The 11,133-nt window shown below is 45.4% G+C and overlaps 1 protein-coding gene across 1 annotated transcript in view; it reads right to left on the bottom strand.

The window, feature by feature from the left end:
* The window catches only part of LOC126481974 (forkhead box protein F2-like), a 258,865-nt gene extending 256,506 nt beyond the window's left edge, over positions 1–2,359 (bottom strand). Inside the window, exons 1-4 of the mRNA XM_050105939.1 lie at positions 2,210–2,359; positions 1,975–2,103; positions 1,408–1,833; positions 891–1,239 (exon numbers count right to left, since the gene is read on the bottom strand). Of these exons, the coding sequence (XP_049961896.1) occupies positions 891–1,239; positions 1,408–1,833; positions 1,975–2,103; positions 2,210–2,359 (1,054 nt within the window). The remainder of the gene's footprint in view (positions 1–890; positions 1,240–1,407; positions 1,834–1,974; positions 2,104–2,209) is intronic.
* Positions 2,360–11,133: the final 8,774 nt, after the last annotated feature.

The following is an 11,133-nucleotide window of genomic DNA, read 5'->3' on the forward strand; positions in this document are numbered from 1 at the left end:
TGAGAACCCCCAGGTTCGTCTCTGAAGCGCTGGCAGGCACAGATGGCGCGTACCTGTGGTGACTTGCAGACACCAAAGATTTAGAGTGTCCCCAAAACGAAATAACAGTGGGATTAAGATCGAGGAGCGAGCTGGCCAACGTACTGGACTCCCCGACCTATGCATTGGCCATTAAATGCTTGAGGAAATGGGCTCGTGCTCTATCAAGCATGATCAGTCAGGACTGTGAATACGGTTTACAGTAACAGCAGTTTATGGCATGTTCTATCCATGGAATGGTCCTCGTGTGTTTACTGCTTTCTTTAGGTCGTTCCATAATAACATAGAGCTTGAAGTAGCGAAGATGAAGGTCTCCCAGTTCTTAAGGTGTCGATTTTAGAGGACATGTTTATTGGACATTTTTATCTTGTTTCGCTGCAAAGTGCCACTTCTTAAAATATGGAATACTTTCGTCTAATACCCTATATATGTAGACAGATGTTTATAATGAATAACGTCAGTGTCATACGATGTTAAGAAGGCACAAAGAACAACAAATTTGTAAACGTAAGGTGGACAGCTGGATATATCCAGGAGACGATATAAACACGCAAGTCAATGCATGCAGGATGAGAGTCTTAGGGACCGATGACCTCAGCAGTTTGATCCCTTCGGAATTCACACACCTTTGAACATTTGATGAGAGTGTAGGGGTCAAAATGCATCGTAGAGGAAGGAAAAAAGTCAATGACGCGGATAATTAAACTGGCTACATACAGAATACGAAGTAGACTTGCATACCACTGTGTGCCTCTGAGGATCAGACGTACGTTTTCGAATCGTGTCGTGGGGTGAAATGAAACCGTGACTTGGGCAGATAATTGTTTCAGTTTCGAACCGGCAGCCCTTACCGTGCTCGGCGGCCTGCAGCGCGTACTGGTAGGAGGCGTAGGGGTCGTGCGGCGAGGGCCCCGGCGCGGGCGGCGTCAGCGGCTGGTGGTCGGGCAGCGGGCTCAGCGGCGGCGGCTTCATGTAGGCGTTGCCGTCGCTCGTGGCGAACACGCCGCCCTGCATGGCCCACGCGGCGGCCACCTCGCGGTCCGAGCACGCCTGCTGCTGCTGCTGCTGCTGCTGGTGCTGCTGCTGTTGCTGGTGCTGCTGTTGCTGCTGCTGCTGGTAGGTGAGCACGCCGCCGCCGCCCGCGCCGCCGCCCGCGTACTCGTAGCCGTAGTGCTGCGGGTAGGCGCAGGCGGCCGCGTGGTAGTCGGGCGCGGCGGCGGCGGCGGCGTCGTAGTGCGAGGCGGCGGCGGGCGAGAAGAAGCCGGCGGCGGCGGCTGCGGCCGCGGCGGCGGCGTGCGCGTGGGCGTGCGCGTGCCCGTGCTGGTGGTGGTACTGCGCCGCCACCGCCACCGCCGCCGCCGACGGCTTCAGCGCCTGGCACTTGCGCCGGAAGCCGCGCGGCCGCCGCCGGAACGAGCCCTCCTCGAACATGAACTCGGACGCGGGGTCGATGGTCCAGTAGTGGCCCTTGCCCTGCCGGCCCAGCCCCTTGGGCAGCTTGATGAAGCACTCGTTGAGCGACAGGTTGTGGCGCACCGAGTTCTTCCAGCCCTGGTAGGCGCCGCGGAAGAAGGGGAAACGCTGCTGCAGGAAGCTGTAGATCTCGCTGAGCGTGAGCCGTTTGGCGGGTGAGCTCTGGATGGCCATCACGATCAGCGCGATGTACGAGTAGGGCGGCTTCTCCTGCCGCCGCACGCCGGGGTTGCCCTTCTTCGCCGGCGGCTGTTGCTCCTTGTCCTGCGTCTGCTGCTGCTGCTGCTGCGTCGCCGGCTGTTGCTGCTGCTGCTGTTGCTGCTGTTGCTGTTGTTGTTGTTGCTGCTGCTGTTGTTGTTGCTGCTGCTGCAGAGCCTCGACGTGCAGCTGCTGCTGCAGGTGGTGCGCCTGCTGCTGCTGCTGCTGTTGCAGCTGCTGCTGGTGGTGGTGCGAGGTGAGCGCGGCGTGGTGGTCGAGCTCCGGGAGGGCGCCGGCGCCGGCGCCGCTGAGGATGACGCTGTGGTGCTGGTGCAGGTGCAGGTGGTGCAGGTGCTGCTGGATGTTGATGGTCTGCTGCAGCACGGACGCGTGGTGCTGCGGCTGCGGCTGTGGCGGCGGCGGAGGCTCGTGCGCGTCGGCGGCGGGCGCCGGAGCGTCCTCGCTCTTCATCATCTCGCTGGGCTGGCGAGTAAACAACTGGCGGCCGGCCGCCGGCCCTGCGCGCGCTGCCCGCGCTTTTTGTGGCGGGGGCGGACGCGGAGGCGGGCCCAGCGCCGCGGTGGGCGTGGCCTCTCTCTCCCCTCGCCGTCCCTCCGCGTCCGGCGACGCCGACGCGCGCTGCTAGCATGGCGGACGGCGACGCCGGCCGCTCGGGCTCCCGTCCGAACCGTCACTTCCTTTTCTTAGTCACTCGTCAGAATGAGGACGGGAACCACATTGATAAATAACACCTTCTCTTTTTTTCGGAGCAGGCTTCTCCCCTCTGAAGCAAACTCCTACCAGTGTCACCCGTTAAAACGTTCCAGGCTCTTATTCCGTGGACAAACGAATTTGTTCTAGAACCCCAACGTTTGTTCTTTATCTAGGGAGGAAATCTTCGGGGGAGGTTGTAGCTTTTATCAATGTCCAATTAACACACTAGTTCGGTATCTATTGACGTAGAAGTTCGTTTCCTTGCGCTGCTACGTAGACGCGTGTCACATGTTTTCAAAATTCGTGATGAATTGGTTCTTGCCGGCTGCTGTCGGCTACTGTTGCTACCCTTTCACCGTGGTTCACCCTCATCCAGATACCACTCAGCTTCACACCCTCCTCTTTTCGACTGATATTACTGGCGTGCTTAATTATCATTTTAAAAAAAAAACTAGTTTATTGATACAACACAAGTTATTAGTACAATTGAAAACAAGTATTATGATACAAATCATTCATAAACAACAACATTTTGTTATACACAATAACCCACCACCTTATTTAATTAGTCGGTCCTTTTATCATACATAACAAACCAGCTTAATTATCTTTATCGCCACTCCACATAGCCTGTCACAATAATAGCTCGCCGGCCGGGGTGGCCGAGCGGCTCTAGGCGCTACAGTCTGGAGCCGAGCGACTGCTACGGTCGCAGGTTCGAATCCTGCCTCAGGCATGGACGTCTGTGATGTCCTTAGGTTAGTTAGGTTTAATTAGTTCTAAGTTCTAGGGGACTGATGACCTAAGAAGTTAAGTCCCATAGTGCTCACAACCATTTGAACCAATAATAGCTCGCCGCAGTCAGGACCTGGGTCTTATCGAATCTAATCTGATTGTTTCTCAGCTTCAAAACGTCTTCTACAAAATCTCATATATGTTTTCCGTCTTCTACAGTTTCTCTTACGTTTTTCCAGTCAGTTCTGCACCATTCTTTTTGTAGTACGCATATACGAATTTACACAGCTACATCGTATTCTCGAAATTCATTTTTTATAGGGGTTTTAAGCATCCGTGATGACCTAAAGTGTTCTTGCATCTTTCAGGTATGTTTGTAGACTACGGCGATATTCCGTGTGGTTAGTAGTCTCTTTCATTATAATGACCGCGTAGATTATTTTGTGAGAAAGGCGAACCACAGACTCCATTTTATTACCAGATGCACCATATCCAGTAAAAGACTACCTGATCTACCGTCCTCCGTCCTTTCTTGGAGTGTTATTGCGTGGCATTGAGCCCTTACCAGCTAGTATTCACGGAGCACCCCGAGAAAATTTCATGGAAGGACAGCTCGTTTTGTACTGTCGCAAAACGGTGCAGAGAGTGTCACGGATATGATACGTGAGTTGTATGTCAGTCATTGAAACAATGGCGTTTATCGTTGCGGTTAGAACTTCTTGCGAAATTAGGATCACCATCTTTCTCTTCCGAAAGCAAAAATTTTGTTGGCTGCCACCTGAACAGCGAGAAGTACTCATGATGAAATATAAGAAGCCAGTTCCTGTAAGAAAAAAATTACGTGTTAGTTTTCTCCCTGCCAGGAACACTTGAGATATCGCAGACGGCAGTGTATCACTAAGATCTTTATGTCGCAGCCTTCAGTCTTTTGTTGTTTCAACGAAAGAATATTGTTTAGTCAACTACGTATTGGAAAGATATTTTAATTTTGCGTCGTAAAACTCCGGTTAGTAGATTTTCACATTCTATCCACTAGCATTATTATAGCATCGGTCTTTTTTTCGTGGCTGATGATCTGAATCCCGGTGTAGATTAAGACTAGTGTGTGTGTGTGGTGGTGGTGGGGGGCGGGGGGGGGGGGGGGGGAGGAGCGGGGCGTTTCGGTATGTTAGTAGTGGATAGTACATTTTTACCAATTTATTCCGAGGTTGATCAGTCTAATACTCAAATCTGAAGTAACTAAACATATAGACTTCCCGCAGCCTAATCTACAGTGCTTCGCGAAGGGCACTTAATACGTCGGTACCATTTTCTCTCCTTTTCTATTCCAGCGGAAGGTATTTAATCGGAAGAACGACTGTGGTTTCATCTAGGTACAACTTCCAATAATTATAATTTATTATTTTCCTAATTACTCTGTACTTAAGATGATGTACCATATTTTTTGGTTCGCCTTGGAATGTACGCTCTGGTACATTTTAAGGTAAACGTTTTAGTAATACGTAACGTCTTTTTTGTAGCGGCTTTCACACAAGTTAGCAGTGTCACGTACCAGAGTGGTTACAAACATAGGCTCATGAACATCCAGTTCGTAGAATGGGCTTAGGCTTGTTGTCTATTTGGTATCTATTTGGAAGGTAAATGCGAACGGAATGTTTAAGTGTATCTGCCGCACATCCTTACGTAGGCTGTGATTGCTGGGGTCCCCAAAATGTTAGAGACAACTCTGGCCGGCCGCTGTGGCCGAGCGGTTCTAGGCGCTTCAGTCCGGAACCGCGCTGCTGCTACGGTCGCAGGTTCGAATCGTGCCTCGGGCATGGATGTGTGTGATGTCCTTAGGTTAGTTAGGTTTAAGTAGTTCCAAGTCCAGGCGACTGATGACCTCAGATATTAAGTCCCGTAGTGCCCGGAGCCATGTGAGCCATCTGAAACAACCGTGACAAAACTGCTGTTGTAAAATATAAATAATCATTCAGCCTTACGAATAATTTCGTTTCATCACAACAGCACTGAGGGTGAAATGGAATCTTATGTTACACTTTGTTGCTGTTGGTGTGTACCGTGAGCAGCAATTTACTGTTGAGTGAACACATTGTTAACAATATTAGCAAAGACAGAGGCTGCGCGGGATTAGCCGAGCGGTCGGAGGCACTGCAGTCATGGACTGTGCGGCTGATCCCGGCATAGGTTCGAGTCCTCCCTCGGGCGTGGGTGTGTATGTTTGTCATTAGGATAATTTAGGTTAAGTAGTGTGTCAGTCTGCTTTTTACTTACACGCTAGTGCCATATCATTTTGATACCAGCCACCAGAATCAAGCAAACAGTAGGAGGCTAGGGAAAAGCTCTGTCTGTACTTTAAATGACATATGTATGCAATCTGCATGTATCGAATTCCACATTAATTTATTGCATCGTCTTATCACTTTCTTCGATAAGACAGCTTATAAATTAATGTCGCTCGTTTTAGCCCTTGACAGCCGAGCATTTGTGATCAAAGACGTTGTATCCCAATTAGGATAAAATTAATATGGGTGATGAACACTCATCATTTTCTTGAAGACTGAACGAGGGTAGCTTAGCCTACTATCGCTTTATTAATGTTGCGATGCTTTATGCTTATACTCTGCCATCATTTTCAGACGTAATTTGTGTATCAGCTAGACGACAATTACTGTCTTGTATTTGAAAAGACAATTTGTTCCATGGCGCAAATATGAAGTAACATGATGAAGAATGGAAATAAAGTTAAATCAATGTTTCAGAGAAAAGTGAAACACTAAGTACCTTCGTCTAGTAAAAAAAGGAAAAGTTGCTGTTTAAGGTTGAAAACGCGATATATGTATATCCCAATGCAATTACTTACGATGCTAACCAGCTAGTGAAAGATGATAACATGAACTACAGATATCACGACCGAAATACGTCCTGGAAAACCTACATATTAAATACAACCGTAACAATACCACTAAACATCCGTGCTAAGCTGGTTGGTTGATTCGTAGGAGGGGACCAAACAGCGAGGTCATCGGTCCCATCGGATTAGTGAAGGATGGAGAAGGAAGTCGGGCGTGCCCTTACAAACGAACCCTCCCGGAATTTGCCTGAAACAATTTAGGGATATCACAGGAAACCTAAATCAGGATGGCCGGATGCGGTTTGAATCGTCGACTTCCCAAATGGCGAGTCCAGTGTGCTAACCACGGAGCTACTCACTCGGTTCTGTGTTAAGTACTATGTGAAATACACAAGAACACACGATTTGTTTGATAAAAATAAATCTGCTAAATAGCAACAAGTCTACACAGACATTAACTTAACTCAGTGTCCACTGCAGGAAAGTAAAGAAAAAGAAAACCGGCGGGTATGTGTAAGCAAGATTTGTGAGAAGGACATAATGAAACAAATCCATTTTTGAATGGGTACTCTTACTATATGCAGATCGCATTCTGAGTTTTATGTACGTTGGATGTTAGTAATCTGAGCCGGACTTGGATTTAAATCAAGATAACTTCCTTTCGCGGCCAGTGCGCTAGCAATTTCGCGCATTAGTAGAGCTAAAAGCAGCGGTCTGTGTTCGAATCCTGGTTCGATATACAGGTGGCACTTGTAACATATAATCAGACTTATACTAGGACTACATCACCACATAACTAACAAAAGAGTGTTTCTTTGTGATGATTTTGGAGTCTCAAAGGAGGATGTGTAACAGTGAGGTACATTATGTTGAGATAATAGAAAAGCGTATGTCGGTAGCACAGGCAGTGCGGAAAAGTAATGCTAAACGAGAACAGTATATCACATGCTAACTAATTTCACAGACTTCTTGTCAACTCAGCTTTAAACCTGTAGAGTTCAGACGATACTAAGCAAATTATAGGCATCTAACATGGACCGTGTAAGTTTTCTTTCAGCGCTTCCAACGTCGCTTTCTCATTGCTATTCTATTTATTTAATACGAAGGAAGGTGAAAAATCAGCACGGTAGTGAAAGGCTGTATTTCATTGTCACAGAGATGCGCTTTGCCCAACATTTAAAGAAAAAAAAGTAAATACCATACTAAATTTCAATTTTGGGGTGTTTACAAAATACCCATATACGACTGCAGGAGCCAGCTTAGTTGACGCACAGTTTGTGCAGGAATAAATTCCTTTAGACGTGGAAACACGTGGAAATTAGAAATTGAAGGGAGATGCCCTGGTGATTGATGTACCTATTCCTTCAGTTTTCCCATCGTTAAAGGAATTGTATGGGCAAGTGTATAAATGGATTTTATTCTCTTGCAATCATGGTGTCTCCTACTGTATTGTTCCTCTTTTTGGTAGCTAATAATTGTATAGCATTCACTCCGCATTGTTTTACAACTTGCTTAGTAAATATAAGAAGAATGGGTTTTGGATCCCAGAAGATACTTCCCAGAAATTTAGGTGAGTTTCATCTCTCTTGTTGGAAGACCTCCCGCTTCGACACACTAATTTGATTTCTTTTTCGTTTCTAGCCGGTAGATGTGGATCACATTTTTTTCACCGTAAAAACTCGGAGCACAGAATCGTATGTATTCTTAGCTGACAGATTCGTTTTCGTGCTTGGATTTTGGTCGGCGTCCAGTTCACGCAAACGATAAATGGTTCATATTAAACAATTTTACGACAGCGTGGGATTCCAGTTTAGCCTTTCGAACGCAAAACAAAAACAAAAAAAATACAACGATTCTGAACAAGAAGCCGAACGTTATAAACTATTCATTTGATGTCATTCATGATGTATGAGATGGACCAATATGCAGCACTTGACAAAAAATAAACGTGCACTGTCATAAATACCATACCCGTGCTATTCCAAGAGCTTCTAAGTTTGTTCTCATATGTGTGACTTCATTGGGCCGTTAAATTTTACTCTTGGATCCGTAACATTTATTTTACTAGCAGTGTTCGTGGTGTGCCGGATCTTTACACTTCGTAGCCTTGTGCATAATAGGAAAAGCCACTGTTTCTTTATTGAGAATGAATAACTTTGCGATAATGATGTCTTAGAGCAGGAAAGAGTAGGAAATGCAGTATGGAAACATGGGACTAGCTTATTTTGTCTGCTCTAACGGTAAAAGAAGGTAGGTATTGCTAGACCATAAGTTTAATGAGTAGTGGTGGCAAGACATAAACATTAAATTGTCTACAGGATAGTGAAATGACTGGTTGAATTTGACCTGATGGAATATTATTTGATTTGCGTTGATACTTAGGAACACGGGAGCTGACGCTGATCTTAGACTGATCTTAGAAAATACGGAGAAGAAAGTCAAATTTACATTTGTAACAGTTGTAGATTTAGAATTTTTGACAGTCTAAAGTGAAATACGCTTTTCTAAATTCTGAAGTCACTAGGAATAGAATAGAAATAGCACAAGTTTATTTAAACTTGAACAGAAATCAAAAAGTAGAATTATGAGTCAAGGGCACGAAAGGATGGCAGTAGATAAGAATGGATTGAGACAGAGCTTCAGGCTATGCCACATGTTATTTAATCTGTCCACTGAGTACAAAGTACAGGAAACAGGGGGAAAATCTACAGGAAGACTAAGGCTTGACTATAGTAAACAGGTTAAAGTGGATGTGAGATGGAGTAGTTATATACATATGGAGAGATTTGCGCAGGACTGATTAGTGAGGAAAGCTGCGTCAAACCAGTATTCGACTGAAGATCACACAACAACATACTGGAAAATTGTTGTTGCTGTTGAGGTGTCCAATCTGAAGACTGGTCTGGCGCAGCTTTCCACGCTAATCTATCCTGCGCAAGTCTCTTCATGTATTAATAACTACTGCTACATAGATTCATTTGAACGTGCTTTCTGTGTTCACGCCCAGGCCTTCATCTATAATTTTAATTCCCCCACCTCCATCATTTCGTTCCAAAACGATTACTTCTTGATTTCTCAGTATGTGTGCTATCAACCGACCCACTCTTTTTGTCAAGTTGTGCCATTAATTTCTTTTCTCCAATATTGTATTCAGTACCTCCTCATCAATTATTTGATCTACCTTCTGATCTTCAGCACTTGTCTTCTTGTCTAAAGTGCTTATCGTCTAGGTTTCACTTTCGCACAAGGATAATTTCCAGATAACACCTTTTAACATTTAAATTGATATTCTATGTTGACAAATTCCTCTTTTTCAGCAATGCAAATCTCACTGTCACCAATGTGCGTTTTATACCCTACCTATTTCGGCCATCATCAGTTATTTTGCTTCACAAATAGCTTAACTCATCCACTACTTTTTGTGTATCATTCCTAATCCAGTTCCCTCGACATCGCCTGATTTAACTACATTCTATTGCCCTTGTTGTACTTTTGTTGATGTTCCCCTTATATTCTCAATACATTATCCATTTCGTCTGACTGGTCTTCCAAGCCGTTTCCCGTTTCTGACAGTGTCATCGGCAAATAAAATAATTTTTATTTCTTCTTCCTGAGCTTCAATTCCCTTCCCATACTTCTCCTTGCTTTCTTTACCATTTGCTCAATGCATAGACTGAATAACATCGAGGATAGGGTACAGTCCTGTCTCATTTACTTCTCAACTGCTGTTTCCGTTTTATGTCCTTCGACTCTTGTACTTGCATTATCGTTTCGGTATAAGTTGTAAATAACTTTTCACTCCATGTATTTTATCCCTGCTACATTCAAAATTTCGAACACTGTCGTCCAGTCAACATAGTCAAAACCATTTTCTAAATCTACAAATGCCATAAATGTTGGCTTGCAATCTAAGACAAGACGTTGGGACAATATTGCCTCACATATTCCTACTTTTCTCCGGAACCCAAAGTGGTTTTGGTTCAAATGGTTCAAATGGCTCTGAGCACTATGGGACTTAACTACTTAAATCTAACTAAGCTAAGGACATCACACACATCCATGCCCGAGGCAGGATTCGAACCTACGACCGTAGCGGTCGCTCGATTCCAGACTTTAGCGCCTAGAACCGCTCGGCCACCCCGGCCGGCCCAAAGTGGTTTTCGTTAAGGTCAGCCTCTACCAGTTTTTCCATTCTTTTGTAAACAATTTGTGTCAGTACTATGCTACAGCGACTTACTAAACAGATGGTTCGGAAGTAGTCACACCTATCGGCAACTGCTTTCTTCTGATCTGGGATTATTACATTCCTCAGACTTTAAATCTGAGGGTATTTCGGTCGTCTCATATTTCTGGTACTTCAGGTGGAAGAATTTCTTCATGACTGGCTCCCCCGAGGGTCTCAATTATACTGAGGGAATGTCGTCTAATCAAGGGGCCTTGTTTCCATCCAGGCCTTCCACTGCTCTGTTAGAAGAACAACGGAGGAGTTTCAGTGTGTCGTCCTTAGGTTAGTTAGGTTTAAGTAGTTCTAAGTTCTAGGGGACTGATGACCACAGATTTTAAGTCCCATAGTGCTCAGAGCCATTTGAACCATTTAGTTTCTGTGGAGAAATCAGTCAAACGTGTGGATCCTGAAGAGGGGCCGCAGACTTTTCTGTAGCTGTAAGATAACTGACTGATCTGGCGTTAGCCAAATGGCCTTGCTGTGCTGGTACTGAGAACGGCTGAAAGCAAGGGGACACTACAGCCGTTAGTTTTCTTCCCGAGTGCATGCAGCTCTACTGTATGGTTTAAAGATGATAGCGTCCTCTGGGGTGAAATAGTCTGGAGATAAAATAGTCTCTCTTTCTGGTTTCCGGAGGGAGACTACTCAGGAGGATGTCGTCATCAAGAAACATAAAACCAGCATTCTATGGGGCAGAGAGTGGAATGTCAGATCCCTTAAACAGTTGGGTAGGTAGATAATTTATGGGAAATTGGTAGTTTGAAGTTATAGTGGAAATAATTGAAATGTGGTGGCAGGAAGAACACTACTTCTGGCCAGGTGTGTATAGGGTTATCGACACAAAATAGATTGGGGCAAGGCAGGAGTAGGCCTAACAATGAATAAGAAACTAGGA

This window comes from Schistocerca serialis, chromosome 5 (genome assembly GCF_023864345.2).
Source record: "Schistocerca serialis cubense isolate TAMUIC-IGC-003099 chromosome 5, iqSchSeri2.2, whole genome shotgun sequence".
Classification (NCBI taxonomy): domain Eukaryota; kingdom Metazoa; phylum Arthropoda; class Insecta; order Orthoptera; family Acrididae; genus Schistocerca; species Schistocerca serialis.